The sequence below is a fragment of the Oncorhynchus tshawytscha genome, linkage group LG29 (assembly GCF_018296145.1).
Source record: "Oncorhynchus tshawytscha isolate Ot180627B linkage group LG29, Otsh_v2.0, whole genome shotgun sequence".
Lineage (NCBI taxonomy): Eukaryota > Metazoa > Chordata > Actinopteri > Salmoniformes > Salmonidae > Oncorhynchus > Oncorhynchus tshawytscha.
The window spans coordinates 29,083,975-29,105,569 of record NC_056457.1 but is presented as its reverse complement, the minus strand read 5'-3'; the positions used below and the strand labels follow the sequence as shown (position 1 = coordinate 29,105,569).

At 45.5% G+C, this 21,595-nt stretch overlaps 1 protein-coding gene across 2 annotated transcripts in view; it reads right to left on the bottom strand.

Moving 5' to 3' along the window:
* Positions 1–21,595, bottom strand: part of LOC112237233 (chondrolectin-like) — a 37,953-nt gene that overhangs the window by 16,336 nt on the left and 22 nt on the right. Inside the window, exons 1-7 of one of the 2 annotated variants that reach the window (XM_042308772.1) lie at positions 21,200–21,595; positions 4,459–4,634; positions 3,779–3,969; positions 3,304–3,461; positions 778–828; positions 561–662; positions 352–448 (exon numbers count right to left, since the gene is read on the bottom strand). The exon at positions 21,200–21,595 is cut by the window's right edge and continues 22 nt beyond it. In XM_042308772.1, the coding sequence (XP_042164706.1) occupies positions 352–448; positions 561–662; positions 778–828; positions 3,304–3,461; positions 3,779–3,969; positions 4,459–4,634; positions 21,200–21,299 (875 nt within the window). In that variant the 5' untranslated portion in view covers positions 21,300–21,595. The remainder of the gene's footprint in view (positions 1–351; positions 449–560; positions 663–777; positions 829–3,303; positions 3,462–3,778; positions 3,970–4,458; positions 4,635–21,199) is intronic. The other variant, XM_042308773.1, reaches the window with a different exon arrangement.

Sequence of the window (21,595 nt, the reverse complement as noted above, 5' to 3'; positions counted from 1 at the left end):
AGACTCCATGGCTTGTTTCATCAAGGATCAAGTTTAATCATGTTATTATTAAGAGTCCATGTTATGGCCGAAACGGCCTCAACCGCACGAATGCCTGGCCATCCCGTCTTCAGTCATCTGTTCGTTCCCAAAAATATTTTTATGACGGTCTTCGTCCATAACTATATGGTTAAACGGTTTATATGGTAATTGTGAAAGCCTTAGCTGTATGAGAATCACAGAGTGGTCAATCAGTTGGATGTGTATGGGTAATGCAGTACTGATTTAACTGGGTGGACTTGGTGTGTTCAGCTGTGTCGTTAAGGTAGGGAGTTGTTGTTTTTGTGGTTGCGGTGGTGTGCCGTGTCTCACCTCTTGCTGAACATCTGGAAACAGCAAGTCCCAGAAGCCACCAGGATGAGCAGCAGCAGAGGGATGGTGGGGATGATCACATAGACCAGAAACATCCCTGCAGAAGGAGGGCAGAGACGGCCCCTCAGACAGACAGGCTATTTCATCAATTTACCTGTCTCATCAAGACCTGTCTCACTCTCTGGAGTTCTGCCATACACCTGTCTCACCTCCACTTGTCTCACCTGGTCCGGCTATGACTACGTGTGAGGCGCCATCCTCCTCACTGGGACCAGCCTGTTTGACCTCTATTGTCTGTGCCACCGTCACATCTGGAACAGACAGACAGACACTAGATCAAACAGGGATATCCTACAGCAAACCGAGTCAGATCTCCAGGAGAGGGGTTGCTGTTGCTGGGCTATGCCCCATTATGTGTTCCCTCACCTGGGTCACGAGCTCCAGGCCTGTCCCCCTGCTCCTTCACCAGATGGCTCTCTGGATCAAGATCAGAATCCGGAAAAAAATACAGGATTTAACAAAACTGATATGCATTTCTGTTTGTGTAATGTTGTAGCAGGTAAAAGCACAACAACAGAAACAGCTCTTAGAGGCAGACATAAGGAACACTCCCCAAGACACAACTCATCTGCCGTGACGTTGGCATACCTGTGTGATGCTGTGTAGTCATACCTGTGTAGTCATACCTGTGTAGTCATACCTGTGTAGTCATACCTGTGTGATGCTGTGTAGTCATACCTGTGTAGTCATACCTGTGTGATGCTGTGTAGTCATATACCTGTGTAGTCATACCTGTGTAGTCATACCTGTGTAGTCATACCTGTGTGATGCTGTGTAGTCATACCTGTGTAGTCATACCTGTGTAGTCATACCTGTGTGATGCTGTGTAGTCATACCTGTGTAGTCATACCTGTGTGATGCTGTGTAGTCATACCTGTGTAGTCATACCTGTGTAGTCATACCTGTGTGATGCGGTGTAGTCATATACCTGTGTAGTCATACCTGTGTAGTCGTACCTGTGTAGTCATATACCTGTGTAGTCATACCTGTGTAGTCATACCTATGTAGTCATACCTGTGTGATGCTGTGTAGTCATACCTGTGTAGTCATACCTGTGTGTTGCTGTGTAGTCATATACCTGTGTAGTCATACCTGTGTAGTCGTACCTGTATAGTCATACATGTGTGATGCTGTGTAGTCATACCTGTGTAGACATACCTGTGTAGTCGTACCTGTGTAGTCATACCTGTGTAGTCATACCTGTGTAGTCATACCTGTGTAGTCATACCTGTGTAGTCGTACCTGGGTGATGCTGTGTAGTCATACCTGTGTAGTCGTACCTGTGTAGTCGTACCTGTGTAGTCATACCTGTGTAGTCATACCTGTGTAGTCATACCTGTGTAGTCATACCTGTGTAGTCGTACCTGTGTAGTCGTACCTGTGTAGTCGTACCTGTGTGATGCTGTGTAGTCATATACCTGTGTAGTCGTACCTGTGTGATGCTGTGTAGTCATATACCTGTGTAGTCATACCTGTGTGATGCTGTGTAGTCATATACCTGTGTAGTCATACCTGTGTGATGCTGTGTAGTCATATACCTGTGTAGTCATACCTGTGTGATGCTGTGTAGTCATATACCTGTGTAGTCATATACCTGTGTAGTCATATACCTGTGTAGTCATATACCTGTGTGATGCTGTGTAGTCATATACCTGTGTAGTCATATACCTGTGTAGTCATATACCTGTGTAGTCATATACCTGTGTAGTCATATACCTGTGTGATGCTGTGTAGTCATATACCTGTGCAGTCATATACCTGTGTAGTCATATACCTGTGTAGTCATATACCTGTGTAGTCATATACCTGTGTGATGCTGTGTAGTCATATACCTGTGTAGTCATATACCTGTGTAGTCATATACCTGTGTGATGCTGTGTAGTCATATACCTGTGTAGTCATATACCTGTGTAGTCATATACCTGTGTGATGCTGTGTAGTCATATACCTGTGTGATGCTGTGTAGTCATATACCTGTGTAGTCATATACCTGTGTGATGCTGTGTAGTCATATACCTGTGTGATGCTGTGTAGTCATATACCTGTGTGATGCTGTGTAGTCATATACCTGTGTGATGCTGTGTAGTCATATACCTGTGTGATGCTGTGTAGTCATATACCTGTGTGATGCTGTGTAGTCATATACCTGTGTGATGCTGTGTAGTCATATACCTGTGTGATGCTGTGTAGTCATACCTGTGTGATGCTGTGTAGTCATATACCTGTGTAGTCATACCTGTGTGATGCTGTGTAGTCATATACCTGTGTAGTCATACCTGTGTGATGCTGTGTAGTCATATACCTGTGTAGTCATATACCTGTGTAGTCATATACCTGTGTAGTCATATACCTGTGTGATGCTGTGTAGTCATATACCTGTGTAGTCATATACCTGTGTAGTCATATACCTGTGTAGTCATATACCTGTGTAGTCATATACCTGTGTGATGCTGTGTAGTCATATACCTGTGTAGTCATATACCTGTGTAGTCATATACCTGTGTAGTCATATACCTGTGTAGTCATATACCTGTGTAGTCATATACCTGTGTGATGCTGTGTAGTCATATACCTGTGTAGTCATATACCTGTGTAGTCATATACCTGTGTGATGCTGTGTAGTCATATACCTGTGTGATGCTGTGTAGTCATATACCTGTGTAGCCATATACCTGTGTGATGCTGTGTAGTCATATACCTGTGTGATGCTGTGTAGTCATATACCTGTGTGATGCTGTGTAGTCATATACCTGTGTAGTCATACCTGTGTGATGCTGTGTAGTCATATACCTGTGTGATGCTGTGTAGTCATATACCTGTGTGATGCTGTGTAGTCATATACCTGTGTGATGCTGTGTAGTCATATACCTGTGTGATTCTGTGTAGTCGTACCTGGTTCGTATTTGCAGATGAAGTTGTGCTTCATGTTGCACCTGTCGTCGTTCCACTGGTACATGTAGGCTCCGCCCAGCCCGTGGAGCGCTGTGGGCTGGTGGTACATCACTACACACGCCTCCCCTCCGCACGACGGCTCGTCAAAATACCACTTCCTGACACACACACGTAAAGACCTTCACACACATGCCTACCGCCACATAAGGGTTTGTCAAAGTCTCAGTTCCTTTCACACACACACGCTGGGGCAATTGTGCACCACCCTATGGGACCCCCAATTACAGCCAGATGTGATACAGCCTGGAATTGAACCAGGGACTGTAATGACGCCTCTTGCACTGAGAGGCAGTGCCTTGGACCGCTGAGCCACTCAGGAGCCCATAAAATAGTAGTTTCCTGACCAGGAATCGAACCCAGAACGCGGCGGTGAATCCTAACCACTAGACACACACACACACATACACACACACACCTGAACTGTGACACACTCCCATCAGTCCAGTGGTAGAGGTCGGGACAAGAGGCGAAGTGATCTTGTTCCTGTGTGTTCTCTCCATCTGTCCTTGTCAGCCCGATCCAGAAATCACCGTCTGCTATTCCTCCGTTACCGGTACCTGCTCCAGTCCCTGTTTCTGTCCCCGCTGTTGAGGAGGTCCGAAGCTCCTGTAACAAATCATATATATATAATTATTGTATGTATATTATACTGCAACTACATATAATAAATATATTACAATATTCATGATTGAAGTACTTTGCGGAGGTGTTTTTTGGTGTCATTTGTACTGTCAAACACGCACGCACGCACACGCGCACGCACACACACACAGACAGACACAGACACAGACACGCACACGCACAGACACGCACACACACACACACAGACACAGACACAGACACAGACACAGACACAGACACAGACACAGACACAGACACAGACACAGACACAGACACAGACACAGACACAGACACAGACACAGACACAGACACAGACACAGACACAGACACAGACACACAGACACACAGACACACAGACACACAGACACACAGACACACAGACACACACACACACACACACACACACACACACACACACACACACACACACACAGACACACAGACACACACACACACACACATACACACACTGACTTGTAGCAGGTGCTCTATGTGTCTCTGCTCGGCAGCATTCTCTATGCTCAGCAGGGACCCGCCGTCCATTTCACATGCCTTTCTGGCCTCCCAGAATGCAACGCGGCTGGTTATGTCCCGGAAGTAGGCCATCTTGTAGCACGGATGCTCCGCCCCTCCCTGACACACCGTCTGACCTGTGGCGAGAAGGAGATCATCCATCTGTCTATTGATTGATTGTAAGTAGACGATTTTACACATGGATTGATACATTATTCAATAGACAATTCTGTCAAATCTATCTGTGGCAGTTCTATGCAATAATCTCTCGTGGACAGACTACGTAACATAAAATGTAGTAATTTCCGTGAGATTTTTGGTTCTAAATTGCCAAGATTAGCCAGTAAAATAACCAATGCCATCAAGCACTGGTTCCACAACCATTTCAAAATCCCCTTTCTCCCTCTACTGTTCCTGTGGCCCTGGCTGTGGGTTTGTTTACATCTATCTGACAAATCATCCATCAACCAATCAGTGATCAGTAAATTCACCAGACTGCTGTATCTACACCCCGATCAGCCCCTCCTCCAGTCAATACATCCATCTACCAGCCAACAAATCAACCAACTCACCTATCAATCAAACATTTAACAAATCAATCAACCCACCTATCAACTCATCAATCAGTTAATATCAGTGAATAGTATACGTCAGGAGAATGACACCTCAGTGAATCTCTGTTCATCTTATGAAGTGGTCACTGTTTTAATCGAATGCAAACATCTCCACCGTGCTTATCAGTCGTACACCACCCTAACACACACAACCCATCGACCCCCACTCACGACTAATGACTCTTGACTTCCAGCCAAAACGATGTGGTCATCGCATTCCCATCCTCTCAGTCCGTAGAATTTACAGTCTGACTTACCCAGAGCGGTCAATAACCTGTGTCAATCAGGACGTGCCTCCAGCTGACAGGAAGTAGTACAGCAGGGCTGCCAATCACACTGTAGGCCCCATTCCAGAACAGCCTCGTTACACCTCACAAACACACATCTATCTACTGGATGTATTTAAACTCAGAACTGACACTTTCAGGAAGCACATAGAGTACTGTAGTTTTACTGACACACCCACAAACGTACAGTTATGAAAATAACTACTGTTCCCTGAAGGAGGGAACGAGGTATAACACACTATGGGTAGTCAACGGCCATTCATATACACGTGAAGAACATACCCAATGGGCCAATGAATGCAGAGCCTGCCCTCAGACGTCCCGCCTTACTGGTTATAATACCGGGGCTCGCATTCATTTCCTCAGAAGACACCAAACTAGGAGGTCCGCGGCAGCCCAAGCACACACACACAACCACTGGCTCCAAAATGGGCTTATAGAAGCCACATCTTTCACTAATACTGATACCTGAACTGTCAGAGCCACATATGGGGAACCTGCTGCAACATGGTTAAACACAATGACACACAGCCGCTGCAGCCCAAGTCCGGTTCCGAGAACAATACTCACCTTGTGAGCCTGAAACTTCAGAACTCGAAAAAAGAACCCGCAAGTCCAAAACAACAGAACACCTGTCGTGACTTGGTAAAGCACAAACATGCACTGTGTAGCATCAACCAGAGTCTACGAACCACAGCAGCCAGAGATTCAAACTCACAGGGCACCTGCAGTAACCTGTAAAGGGTGTACTCACAGGGAACCTGCAGTAACCTGTAAAGGGTGTACTCACAGGGAACCTGCAGTAACCTGTAAAGGGTGTACTCACAGGGAACCTGTAGTAATCTGTAAAGGGTGTACTCACAGGGAACCTGCAGTAATCTGTAAAGGGTGTACTCACAGGGAACCTGCAGTAACCTGTAAAGGGTGTACTCACAGGGAACCTGTAGTAATCTGTAAAGGGTGTACTCACAGGGAACCTGCAGTAATCTGTAAAGGGTGTACTCACAGGGAACTTGTAGTAATCTGTAAAGGGTGTACTCACAGGGAACCTGCAGTAATCTGTAAAGGGTGTACTCACAGGGAACCTGCAGTAACCTGTAAAGGGTGTCCTCACAGGGAACCTGTAGTAACCTGTAAACAGTCTACTCGCGTGCTGACATGGCAGCCCAAGGCTCAATCCCACAGGGAACCATGGTAACCCTGATGAATGTGCACGCTGCCGACCATCAAGGCAGCCCATAGCTCAATCTCACAGGGGAACTGTTGTAACTCAAAACGATGCATAACATCGACCATGACGTCCCAAGTCCATAGATCCTACCGGTTACAAAAAGGCTCACACAGAGACCCAAGGAGTCTGGAACTGCAAGTCCAAGTCCAAGGAACCACAAGTCCAAAACAACAGGGCATCTGCTGTGACTTGATCATGAATATTTGTGCACCACCTCATTGAAAGAAACCACGGCTGCCCAAAAGCTCAATAAATACGCCTAACCCGGATAAATGTGTAACCTGCACACCGCCAGAAATCCACTCATGGACCCAGCCATAGGAACACTATGAGCCACACTGTGATTTCAGCCTTTCAGGGGTCAAACCCACAGATTTCACATCAAACTCTTCTGGGTGCCAAGTGCAATAGATCCCGACGACCCTAAACTCTCCGCAGGTCCCTGCCTAACAGGCGGCTAATCTTTATGACAGCATTATACCACTCTGCATCCCATCACTGGCTTGCTTCTGAGGCTAGGCAGGGTTGGTCCTGGTCGGTCCCTGGATGAGAGACCAGATGCTGCTGGAAGTGGTGTTGGAGGGCCAGTAGTAGGCACTCTTTCGAAAAAATAAATATGTCAATGCCCCATGGCAGTGATTGGGGACTTTGCCCTGTGTAGGGTGCTGTCTTTCGGATGGGATGTTAAACGGGTGTCCTGACTCTGAGGTCACTAAAGATCCCATGGCACTTATTGTAAGAGTAGGGGTGTTAACCCCGGTGTCCTGGCTAAATTCCCAATCTGACCATCAAGGCCACCTAATGATCCCCAGTTTACAATTGGTTCATTCATCCTCCTCTCCCCTGTAACTATTCCACAGGTTGTTGGTGAGAATGGGATCTCCATCAATTTTACCTGGTAAAATAAATAAATAATCAGAAAGACAGTCGAGTGATGTTTCATGGTAGACATCCCAGGTAGGCTACCTACATTGTAGAGGAGTTCCTGCCGGCGCTATCTCTTCCATCTCTTTCTTTCAAGAAAATTCCCAGAACCAGTCAGAGACATCCTTTCCAGAATGCGGTTCCCAAACACCTTCAGGGAAGCAGAGAACCCAGCCAGAAAGCCATTGCCCCTCTCTCCCAAATGTTTTTTTATTTATTTCATTTTGTTTAAGAGAGGGCCTTCAGTAACCCCAAGCCTCCTAAGATACAGATACAGTCCTTGGTTCACCCCAGACCTGACTGCCCTCGACCAGCACAAAAACATCCTGTGGCGGACTGCAATAGCATCGAATAGTCCCCGTGATATGCAACTGTTCAGGGAAGTCCGGAACCAATACACGCAGTCAGTCAGGAAAGCTAAGGCCAGCTTCTTCAGGCAGAAGTTTGCATCCTGTAGCTCCAACTCCAAAAAGTTCTGGGACACTGTGAAGTCCATGGAGAACAAGAGCACCTCCTCTCAGCTGCCCACTGCACTGAGGCTAGGTAACACGGTCACCACCGATAAATCCATGATTATCGAAAACTTCAATAAGCATTTCTCAACGGCTGGCCATGCCTTCCGCCTGGCTACTCCAACCTCGGCCAACAGCTCCTCCCCCGGCAGCTCCTCGCCCAAGCCTCTCCAAGTTCTCCTTTACCCAAATCCAGATAGCAAATGTTCTGAAAGAGCTGCAAAACCTGGACCCTGTACAAATCAGCTGGGCTTGACAATCTGGACCCTCTATTTCTGAAACTATCCGCCGCCATTGTCGCAACCCCTATTACTAGCCTGTTCAACCTCTCTTTCATATCGTCTGAGATCCCCAAGGATTGAAAGCTGCCGCAGTCATCCCCCTCTTCAAAGGGGGAGACACCCTGGACCCAAACTGTTACAGACCTATATCCATCCTGCCCTGCCTATCTAAGGTCTTCGAAAGCCAAGTCAACAAACAGGTCACTGACCATCTCGAATCCCACCGTACCTTCTCCGCTGTGCAATCTGGCTTCCGAGCCGGTCACGGGTGCACCTCAGCCACACTCAAGGTACTAAACGATATCATAACCGCCATCGATAAAAGACAGTACTGTGCAGCCGTCTTCATCGACCTTGCCAAGGCTTTCGACTCTGTCAATCACCATATTCTCATCGGCAGACTCAGTAGCCTCGGTTTTCGGATGACTGCCTTGCCTGGTTCACCAATTACTTTGCAGACAGAGTTCAGTGTGTCAAATCGGGGGCATGCTGTCCGGTCCTCTGGCAGTCTTAATGGGGTGCCACAGGGTTCAATTCTCGGGCCGACTCTTTTCTCTGTGTATATCAATGATGTTGCTCTTGCTGCGGGCGATTCCCTGATCCACCTCTACGCAGACGACACCATTCTATATACTTTCGGCCCGTCATTGGACACTGTGCTATCTAACCTCCAAACAAGCTTCAATGCCATACAACACTCCTTCCGTGGCCTCCAACTGCTCTTAAACGCTAGTAAAACCAAATGCATGCTTTTCAACCGATCGCTGCCTGCACCCGCATGCCCGACTAGCATCACCACCCTGGATGGTTCCGACCTTGAATATGTGGACATCTATAAGTACCTAGGTGTCTGGCTAGACTGCAAACTCTCCTTCCAGACTCATATCAAACATCTCCAATCAAAAATTAAATCAAGAATCGGCTTTCTATTCCGCAACAAAGCCTCCTTCACTCACGCCGCCAAGCTTACCCTAGTAAAACTGACTATCCTACCAATCCTCGACTTCGGCGATGTCATCTACAAAATGGCTTCCAACACTCTACTCAGCAAACTGGATGCAGTATATCACAGTGCCATCCGTTTTGTCACTAAAGCACCTTATACCACCCACCACTGCGACTTGTATGCTCTAGTCGGCTGGCCCTCGCTACATATTCGTCGCCAGACCCACTGGCTCCAGGTCATCTACAAGTCCATGCTAGGTAAAGCTCCGCCTTATCTCAGTTCACTGGTCACGATGGCAACACCCATCCGTAGCACGCGCTCCAGCAGGTGTATCTCACTGATCATCCCTAAAGCCAACACCTCATTTGGCCGCCTTTCGTTCCAGTACTCTGCTGCCTGTGACTGGAACGAATTGCAAAAATCGCTGAAGTTGGAGACTTATCTCCCTCACCAACTTCAAACATCAGCTATCTGAGCAGCTAACCGATCGCTGCAGCTGTACATAGTCTATTGGTAAATAGCCCACCCATTTTCACCTACCTCATCCCCATACTGTTTTTATTTATTTACTTTTCTGCTCTTTTGCACACCAATATCTCTACCTGTACATGACCATCTGATCATTTATCACTCCAGTGTTAATCTGCAAAATTGTAACTATTCGTCTACCTCCTCATGCCTTTTGCACACATTGTATATAGACTCCCCCTTTGTTTTCTACTGTGTTATTGACTTGTTAATTGTTTATTCCATGTGTAACTCTGTGTTGTCTGCTCACACTGCTATGCTTTATCTTGGCCAGGTCGCAGTTGTAAATGAGAACTTGTTCTCAACTAGCCTACCTGGTTAAATAAAGGTGAAAAAAAAAAAAAAAGAAGTCAACATACAAGAGAGTCTGACCGCAGCCCGGTGACACCGGCCACACCAACCAACTGGTCTGAGAGTGTTTCCACCCCCAGGCAAACACGACAGCATTTGTGAGTATCTTCAATGTTCAATGTGAAACAACATGCCTAAGTGCAGGGGTTCCCAAACTGGTTCACTCAGGCCCCACTTCTAGCATTGGACTCCCGTGCCCCCTACCAACGGGGGTGCGCCCCACAGTTTGGGAACCACTGCCCTTCGGCATAGTCGGAGGTTCAAATCCATCTGGTCAGTCTTTTTGAACAGACTCTTACCACCACCATCTTACTCAAGGAAGGAAGCTCTGGCTACACAAGAAGAGTCGAGAGAAGATAGCCACATAAAAACTGACTCCAAGACCCAAAACTCACAACATCTTGTCCTCTCTCCCCACTAACAGACACCTTAGTCGGAGCCGAATCTCGTAGCCGTCATGTGTTTGAAAAGTCTGTCAATTTTCTGACAAGTTTTCCTTCAGCTGAAGAACGGTACTGAATTGAGGAAATGGATGCGAGCCCCACTATTATAACCAGGAAGGTGGGGCTCCCGAGGGCGGGCTCTGCATTCATTAGCCCACTGGGCGTTTTTTTCCTTCCAGTTTACTTCAGGTGAATGTGATTGGTCGTTGACTCCCTACAGTATGTTATACCATGTGACCGACTGAAAGGAACACACTTTCAAAAGCTTTAGTTAGACAGTTTTACAGACACAAACAAACAATCACACGCATGCATCCCAATCTCCAGCACAATAAAACTGTCCTCTATCACACCACGTCAATGGGTGAAAAGTGGTGGGTCTGGCCCAGATTTTAGACGGACTCATAAAAACCAGGAGTTTGTGTGTGTGTGTGTGTGTGTGGCGTGTGTGTGTGTGTGTGTGTGTGTGTGTGTGTGTGTGTGTGTGTGTGTGTGTGTGTGTGTGTGCACACGCATCAGTACATAATACCAGTGATTAATACACAGCCAGTTTAAGAGGCCTAATGATAACAGTAGCAGTGTGGCCAGGAGGTACTTTAATTGATTGGCTGCCTGGTCTAGATCTAATCTGCACTATCATCACTTAGGAACCCAGTAACCGGGGTGAACAGACAACCAACGCACCAGTCAGCATTTTCACCTCCTTTCTCTCTTTCTTCCTGTCTTTGTTGATTCACTCCCTCCATCATCCTGCCTCATCTTTCTCTCTCTCTCTCTCGCTCTCTCACTTTTTCTCTCTCTCTCTCACTTTTTTCTCTCTCTATCTCTCTCTCTCTCTCCCTCTCTCTCTCTCTCTCACTTTCTCTCCCTCTCTCGCTTTCTCTTAAATCAAATGCTAATTTTAATTATCACATGCGTCAAATACAACCTTACCGTGAAATGCTTACTTACTTGCCCTTAACCAACAATGCAATTTTAAGTTAAGTTAATAAAATATTTACAAAATAAACTAAAGTTTAAAAAATTAAAGAGAATGAAATAACAATAACGAGGCTATTTATAGTGGGTACTGGTACCGAGTCAATGTGCAAGAGTGCAGGTTAGTCGGGGTAAATGAGGTAATATGTACATGTAGATATGGGTAAAGTGACTATGCATAGGTAATAAACTGCAAAAAAAAGGGGATCAATGTAAATAGTCCAGGTGGCCATTTGATTACCTATTCAGCAGTCTCATGGCTTGGGGGTAGAAGCTGTTAAGGAGCCTGTTGGTCCTAGACTTGGTGCTCCGGTACCGCTTGCTATGCATAGCAGAGAGAACAGTCTATGACTTGGGTGACTGGAGTCGTTGAAAATTTTTTAGGGCCTTCCGCTGACCCTGGATGGCAGGAAGCTTGGCCCCAGTGATGTACTGGGCCATACACTACCCTCTATAGCGCCTTACGGTCAGATGTCGAGCAGTTGCCATACCAGCAGTGATGCAACCGGTCAGGATGCGCTCGATGGTGCAATTGTATAACTTTTTGAGGATCTGAGGACCCATGACAAATCTTTTCAGTGTCCTGATGGGGTATAGGCATTGTCGTGCCATATTCACGACTGTCTTGGTGTGTTTGGACCGTGATAGTTTGTTGGTGATGTGGACACCAAGGAACTTGAAGCTCTCAACCTGCTCCACTGTAGCCCCGTCGATGAGAATGGGGGTGTGCTCGGTCTTCTTTTTCCTATAGTTCACAATCATCTCCTTTGTCTTGATCACATTGAGGGAGAGGTTGTTGTCTCTGACCTCCTCCCTCCTCCCTGTAAGCTGTCTTATCTTTGTCGGTGATCAGGCCTAGGAACTTAATGATGGTGTTGTAGTCGTGCTTGGCCACGCAGTCGTAAGTGAACAGGGAGTACAGGAGGGGACACCCCTGAGGTGCCCCCATGTTGAGGATCAGCGTAGCAGATGTGTTGTTGCCTACCACCTGGGGGCGGCCCATCAGGAAGTCCAGGATCCAGTTGCAGAGGGAGGTGTTTACTCCTAGGGTCCTTAGCTTAGTGATGAGCTTTGAGGGCACTATGGTGCTGAACACTGAGCTGTAGTCAACAAACAGCATTCTCACATAAGTGCTCCTTTTGTCCAGGTGGGAAAATCCTTTGAGGAGTGCAGTAGAGATTGTGGCATCTGTGGAGCTGTTGGGGCAGTTTTTGGGATGATGATGTTGATGTGAGCAATGATGTGAGCAATGACCAGCCTTTCAAAGCACTTCATGTCTACAGATGTGATTGCTAAGGGTCAGTAGTCAATTAGGCAGGTTACCTTGGCGTTCTTGAGCACAGGGGCTATGGTGGTCTGCTTGAAACATTTAGGTATTCCAGACTCGGTCAGGGACAGATTGAAAATGTCAGTGAAGACACTTGCCAGTTGGTCAGCACATGCTCTGAGTACACGTTCTGGTAATCTGACTGGCCCTGCGGCCTTGTGAATGTTGACCTGTTGAAAGTCTTACTCACATTGGCAATGGAGAGTGTGATCACAAAGTCATCCGGAACAGCTGGTTCTCTCATGCATGCTTCAGTGCTGCTAGCCTCGAAGAGCATAGAAGTTATTTAGCTTGTCTGGTAGGCCTGTGTCACTGGGCGGCTCGCGGCTGGCCTTCCCTTTTATAGTCCGTAATAGTTTGCAAGCCCTGCCACATCTGACGAGCATCAAAGCTGGTGTAGTAGGAGTCGATCTTAGTCCTGTATTACGCTTTGCCTGTTTGATGGTTCGTCGGAGGGCATGACAGGATTTCCGTATGGATTAGTGTCCCCCTCCTTGAAAATGGCCGCTCTACCCTTTAGCTCAGTGCGGATGTTGCCTGTAATCCATGGTTCCGGTTGTGGTATGTACGTACGGTCACTGTGAGGATGACATCATCAATGCACTTATTGATGAAAACAGTGACTGTGATCTATTGCACTGAATCCCAGAACATATTCCAGTCTGTGCTAGCAAAACAGTGCTGTAGCTTAGCATCTGCGTCATCTGACCACTTCCGTATTGAGTGAGTCAAAGGTACTTCCTGCTTTAGTTTTTGCTTGTAAGCAGGAATCAGGAGGATAGAATTATGGTCAGATTTGCCAAATGGAGGACGAGGGAGAGCTTTGTACGCGACTCTGTGTGTGGAGTAAAGGTGGTCTAGAGTTGTTTTCCTCTGGTTGCACATGTGACAAGCTGGTAGAAATGAAGTAAAACGGATTTAAGTTTTCCTGCAGTAAAGTCCCCGGCCACGAGGTTCGCGGCTTCTGGGTGAGTATTTTCTTGTTTTCTTATGGCCTAACACAGCACATTGAGTGCGGCCTTTGTATCGGTATGCATCGGTATGCTGTGGTAAATAGACAGCAACAAAAAAATGAAAACTCTCTTCGTAAATAGTGTGGTCTACAGCAGTGGTTCCCAAACTTTTTACATTCAACCTCTAGCTGTACCCCCTCAAGCACCAGGGTCAGCGCACTCTCAAATGTTGTTTTATTACATTATTGTAAGCCTGCCACACACGCTATATGATACATTTATTAAACATAAGAATGAGTGTGCGCTTTTTACGATCTGGCTCGTGGGAAGTGACAAAGTGATATTATAGAACCAGGGCACAAATAATAGAATAATAATCAATCATTTTGCTCTTTGCTTAGCCATCTTACATACAAAACCTTATTTGTTCATCAAACATTGTGAATAATTCACCACAGGTTAATGAGAAGGTTGTGCTTGCTTGCACGAGCGTTACCACTCCACTATGTCTCCCTGTCATGGCTTTTGTGCACAACACATCTTGGACTGTTATTTTTTTATGTGAATCACATTTTTGTGTGGCGTACCCCCCAGTATCCAGTTTAGGAATACCTGGTCTAGAGCATATCATAAAGTACTCTTCCTGAGGCGAACTGAAAGGATCGACACAGGAGTTCGAGAAGCAGGTACCGGGAGTGAAGGTTTAATAACTGACGGACACAAAACAGAACAGGAACAACGTCTGGACAGGGACATATAATAACAATTAATGTGGGAACACCACTGAGGAACAGGGGCAATCACCCATGTGAAGGAGTCCAGGTGAGTCCAATGAGCTCTGCTGTGCAGAATATGGTGACAGGTGTGTGTAAAGACAGGTAGCCTGGCGCCTTCGAGCACCAGGGAGGCGTGACACGAGCAGAGCACCAGGGAGGAGTGACACGAGCAGAGCACCAGGGAGGAGTGACACGAGCAGAGCACCAGGGAGGAGTGACACGAGCAGAGCACCAGGGAGGATGTGACACGAGCAGAGCACCATGGAGCGTGACACGAGCAGAGCACCAGGGAGGGAGGAGTGACACGAGCAGAGCACCAGGGAGGAGTGACATGAGCAGAGCACCAGGGAGGAGTGACACGAGCAGAGCACCAGGGAGGAGTGACACGAGCAGAGCACCAGGGAGGAGTGACACGAGCAGAGCACCAGGGAGGAGTGACACGAGCAGAGCACCAGGGAGGAGTGACACGAACAAAACCTCCAGACTTCTTTGATATTAGATTTCACGCACCAGCTGTTATTAACAAATGGATGAAGACCACCACCCCTTGTCTTACCGGAGGTAGCTGTTCTGTATTGGCGATGCACGGAAAACCCAGCCAATATATTATCCATGTCGTCGTTCAGCCACGACTCTGTGAAAGTATTGAATGTCCCGTTGGGATAATCTCAAACAGAGATCATCCAGTTTATTCTCCAATAATTGCACGTTGACCAATAGGACAGGTTGTAGAGGCGGGTTACCCACTCGCCAACGGATTCTCACAAGACACCCGGATCTGCGGCTTTCGTCTCTTCATGTGAATGACGTGATTTGAGCCTGGCTCGGGAGCAGCAGTATATCCTTCGCATCTGACTCATTAAATAAAAAATCTTGGTCCAGTTTGAGGTGAGTAATCGCTGTGCTGATATCCAGAAGTTATTTCCGGTCATAAGAGACAGTGGCAGAAACATTATGTTACAATAAGTTACAAACACACACACACACACACAAAATAGCACAATTGGTTAGGAGCCCGTAAAACAGCAGCCATCCCTTCCAGCACCATTATTCTTCCTGTCCGGATATCTCAAAATTCTTCTTCTCAACTGAAATCGTCATCATCTTTTCTTTCTGCCTTTCTTCTTCTCTCCCACCTCTCTCTCTCGCTCTCTCTCTCCCTCTATCTCTTGCGCTCCTTCATTCATTCTTTCGCTCTGCCCTGCCTCTGCTGCTGTGACCTGATTCCTCAAATCCCATTTTTTATCTATTCTTCTCTCTCTCTCTCTCTTTCTCTCTTTCTCTCTCTCTCTTTCTTTTCTCTAAATGCCTCATTTGCTCTTCCTTCCCCATTATTCACCTCTTCCTTAGTTTCTCTCCTTCATTACTTCTCCTCACCACCCCTTTTCATCCTCTGAGAATATCAATCCCCCTCTCTCACTGAGTATCTGTCTGTCTCTCTCACTGATTCTGTCTGTCTGTCTGTCTGTCTGTCTGTCTGTCTGTCTGTCTGTCTGTCTGTCTGTCTGTCTGTCTGTCTGTCTGTCTGTCTGTCTGTCTCACTGATGTCTGTCTGTCTGTCTGATTATCTGTCTGTCTGTCACACTGATTATCTGTCTGTCTCTGTCACACTGATTATCTGTCTGTCTGTCTCACTGATTATCTGTCTGTCTATCTCACTGATTATCTGTCTGTCTATCACACTGATTATCTGTCTGTCTCTCACACTGATTATCTGTCTGTCTCCCACTGATTGTCTGTCTGTCTATCTCACTGATTATCAATCCCCTATCTCACTGATTATCTGTCTGTCTATCTCACTGATTATCTGTCTGTCTCCCACTGATTATCTGTCTGTCTATCTCACTGATTATCTGTCTGTCTATCTCACTGATTATCTGTCTGTCTATCTCACTGATTATATGTCTGTCTATCTCACTGATTATCTGTCTGTCTCTCACTGATTATCTGTCTGTCTCTCACTGATTATCTTGTCTGTCTCTCACTGATCATCAATCCCCCTCGCTCACTGAGTCTCTGCAGGGTCGGCGCCAGAACGAATCAGTTGGACGGGCATGTGATTTCTTTAAGGGGGCCCATTTTTCCATGGGACCTCCTATGTGTGCAAGCGCTCAGGTTCTAGAGTAAAGACGCCAACGTTCCTTTCATTCCAGTGGTGTAGTGCTATTTAGGATGTTTTATTAGGTGATCATTTCTCAATAAATGTAGCCTATTGAATATCATTGTAGAATAGGCCTAAGCATAAAATGAATCCTCCAATACCCAGACATACAGTACCACCACGTGAACATTTTCTGTTTTTAATACCCTCAAACACCAAGTTAGGCATACCTACTTTCAATGATAATTCACCTTTTACCGGTGATAACTGCCTGTGCATACCAATCACTTGATCTCAATCAGTTTCATGGGAATATGCATTTAGATTTTTTTAATGACTGTTTCCTGAGTGAATTAGAGCAGATGGTGCTAACAAACTATTAGTCTTTGTTGTGTTTAGTTTCAATCACAGCGTATATCCTATCCTCACCGATTCTCTCTGTCTGTCTCTCTTCTGTCTGTCTCTCTCCGATCCTCTCTGTCTGTCTGTCTCTCTCACCGATGTCTCTCTGTCTGTCTCTCTCACCGATCCTCTCTGTCTGTCTCTCTCACCGATCTGTCTGTCTCTCTGATCCTCTCTGTCTGTCTCTCTCACCGATCCTCTCTGTCTGTCTCTCTCACCGATCCTCTCTGTCTGTCTCTCTCACCGATCCTCTCTGTCTGTCTCTCTCACTGATTCTCTCTGTCTGTCTCTCTCACCGATCCTCTCTGTCTGTCTCTCTCACCGATCCTCTCTGTCTGTCTCTCTCTCACCGATCCTCTCTGTCTGTCTCTCTCACCGATCCTCTCTGTCTGTCTCTCTCACCGATCCTCTCTGTCTGTCTCTCTCACCGATCCTCTCTGTCTGTCTCTCTCACCGATCCTCTCTGTCTGTCTCTCTCACCGATCCTCTCTGTCTGTCTCTCTCACCGATCCTCTCTGTCTGTCTCTTTCAGTATTTGTCCCCCTCTGTGTCACATGCAGTTTATTTAGTCTAAATCACACAGAAGGGAAATGTTGCATGTAGGTTAAAGAGGGGCCCATCTCTTAGCCATTCTAGACTGATGTCAGTAGGACTTTGAGAGATAGGTGTTAGCAAGACTAATTAAATATAATATCAGACTCTCTCTCTCTCTCTCCCTCTGTAACAGATTTGAAAACAAACATGTTAAGTCAGCAGCCTGCCCTATGACACTGACAGCATTGACACATGTAGAACAGCAGTCTGCTGTAAGTTATGTTCTGTATTTAAAAAATGTAGAGGCCCAGGGGGAAGGAACAATAAATAGACTGTACAGTCAATCTTTACAACCCCAATAACCACCTGGCAGTAAAACCTATAAGGACATTTCCCTGGTAAACAAACTCTAACAGGTTCACACACATTCATAACAAGCACGAAGGCAAGCACATGCACACACACAACTCAGAATCCGCAACAGTACACTTTTAAAAAATGAATAGGTGTGAGTTTGAACCAAATAATGTTATTGAGAGCGATGCCATAGTGGAACCATTTTAGGGTCTCTGAACAACTATACATGGGATAGTTCTTTGAAGAGAAATCAAAAAAAAAAAAAGCCCCCCAGGACTGAAATTTAATAGCTCTGCTGTAGGGTTTTAAGCCTTATTTGCATATTTCCCAGCGTGCCTTTCAAGTGAATTTTAGAGTTACCAGTACCACCCATGACTGGTTCGATAGTGACAGAGACATGGTTATTACATTCATTCATTTACAGTCCTGTGGCCTTCACCAAATGAGATCATAAGTCAATATGTTGTCATTCAAATTAAATTCTTTACGACAATACATACTTCATAAGGCCTTTTGTTGAGGGCCGGTTGTACCCTAATACAGTGGCCTGAAACTCACAGTTTACAGGCAGACCCCCAATGTCTTGTCAGAAGCGTGAAGTCACGAGCTCTGGTGATTGGGTATTGTGTATCAACCTAGTGGTACCAAAGGTTCTGGTCTGCTCGAGAAAGCCTATGTACATGACAATAGCCAGAACAGCCCCCCAAAAATTTTTTTAGGCGGGCCGTTTTGCGATCTAGAATGTGTTTATTATGATCAAGTTCGATCCCCACCAGTGAACTATTTTAAAGTTTGCTACAAACCCAGGTATTTAATTAAATTGTGATTCATTGTGACTACTATATTTGACGTCACACAGGACCACGTACAGTAGTGACACAGACCAAACACAGGCTTTCAAGCTGTGACACTTTCACCACGACCCTTAACGATGTTTTGGTGCCATTCAGCCCCACTCAGCACTATGGCGCGCTTCAAATGCTCCATCAGGAGTTTTGCATAGGAATATGTGGATGACGTCTCTGTCTACTGATTGTAATTTCTATGTTTACAGGTCACATCAGGCCTGCAAGACGCATTATAATTCCTATTGAAATCCAGCCAGAGTGAGGATATCCACATTTCGATTCACACGTAATGTACATTCAAAATGAATGCCAGGGTTAGGAAGATTAAGGTATGAGACTACCTTATGTAATGAATACACAGGGAGAAAAAGGTGTAGATTCACACGCAGACAGCGTCTAGATGTCTATTAAGCCTACGCAGAAGGCAGGAATCGTGGTCGCAGGCAGGCAATGGTCAACCACAGATAGGCAGTCAAAACCAACAATGCCTCACAACCATAAAAAAGAAAGAACAGAACTAAATAGGGAGCTGATGAGACCAGGTGAGAAACGAACACAGGTGAAATCAATGAACAAAAATGAAAGACAGGGCTACGTTCCAGAACACAAAGAAACAGGACTACATTCCAGAACACAAAGAAACAGGGATACGTTCCAGAACACAAAGAAACAGGGATACGTTCCAGAACACAAAGAAACAGGGATACGTTCCAGAACACAAAGAAACAGGGATACGTTCCAGAACACAAAGAAACAGGGATACGTTCCAGAACACAAAGAAACAGGGATACGTTCCAGAACACAAAGAAACAGGGCTCCAGAACACAAAGAAACAGGGTTCCAGAACACAAAGAAACAGGGATACGTTCCAGAACACAGAACACAAAGAAACAGAACAGGGCTACGTTCCAGAACACAAAGAAACAGAACAGGGCTATGTTCCAGAACACAAAGAAACAGGGCTACGTTCCAGAACACAAAGAAACAGAACAGGGCTACGTTCCAGAACACAAAGAAACAGAACAGGGCTACGTTCCAGAACACAAAGAAACAGAACAGGGCTACGTTCCAGAACACAAAGAAACAGAACAGGGCTATGTTCCAGAACACAAAGAAACAGAACAGGGCTATGTTCCAGAACACAAAGAAACAACAGAACACAAAGAAACAGAACAGGGCTATGTTCCAGAACACAAAGAAAAGAAAAGAAACAGAACAGGGCTACGTTCCAGAACACAAAGAAACAGGGATACGTTCCAGAACACAAGAACACAAAGAAACAGAACAGGGCTATGTTTATGTTCCAGAACACAAAGAAACAGAACAGGGCTATGTTCCAGAACACAAAGAAACAGAACAGGGCTACGTTCCAGAACACAAAGAAACAGAACAGGGCTACGTTCCAGAACACAAAGAAACAGAACAGGGCTACGTTCCAGAACACAAAGAAACAAAACAGGGCTACGTTCCAGAACACAAGGTAAAAGAACACAAGGTTGACTAAGAAAAGAAAAGCAGAAACTTACACCTTAAACATCTAAACTGGAACAACCCTTTTAGTAAAGGGTGCTGGAACAACCCTTTTAGTAAAGGGTGCTGGAACAACCCTTTTAGTAAAGGGTGCTGGAACAACCCTTTTAGTAAAGGGTGCTGGAACAACCCTTTTAGTAAAGGGTGCTGGAACAACCCTTTTAGTAAAGGGTGCTGGAACAACCCTTTTAGTAAAGGGTGCTGGAACAACCCTTTTAGTAAAGGGTGCAGTTTAGGGAATAGTTTAGAAAAATGTATGTTATTTATATTTGAGTAGCAAAAGATTAATTAATCAGTCATCTAATGTACATGCAAAAACATAGATATTGAAATAAACAATTCTAAAAACAAACCTGCTATCAAGCATAACAGCAAATCTGCATCAATAACAGTTTACATGTAATGACATTTTTTTTACAGGAATAATGCAATGATTGGAAAACATGATTCCATATGGAGAAAATGTTATATCGTCTCAGATAACCTATTGTGTGACCAATTTTAATTCCTAAATTCACTAATTTCCATCTAAATATGATGATGATGATGATGATGATGAGCTATAGACATACCTATATGTAAGCATAGTCACAAATGGTTAAATTTCACTGGTAGTTCACGGTTGAGATTATTGTTTCTTTCATGTGAATGATCAATAAATTATTATTTGATTATTTTTATTTTGAGGATATCCAAAATCTGAATACTCAGATCTTATTGTCTTATACTACTTATTTTGTTTTTGTATGAACTTGATAAAAGTTATCATCACAACTTACCACTGACAATTCGTGCGCTATGGCCGCTGGAGGCCATGACCATCAGTCCCCATAGAACTGTCATGATATTCTGCTCTGCGCGCATCATCGAGAATTCCATACTTGATAGAGAAAAAGCAAGGGGTTTGAAATCAAACTGTTCTTGTAAAACAAGATGCTTCTTCCCTCACATCAGAGCTCCCCGTTCTACTGGTTCTACTGGCAGTCAACCGACTCCGCTCTCAATCTCCGGTTTCTGCTGTTGTCATGGTTTCCCCTGATATTTCGGGATTTCAGTGAGCAAGATGCTGTAATCAGGATTTGGACCTGCTTCCTCGTGCGCTCGAGAACAGAAATAGCATTCGAAGAACGGGGGGCTAGCGCATTCAGCCCACCAGAGAGATTGAAGGAGTGAAA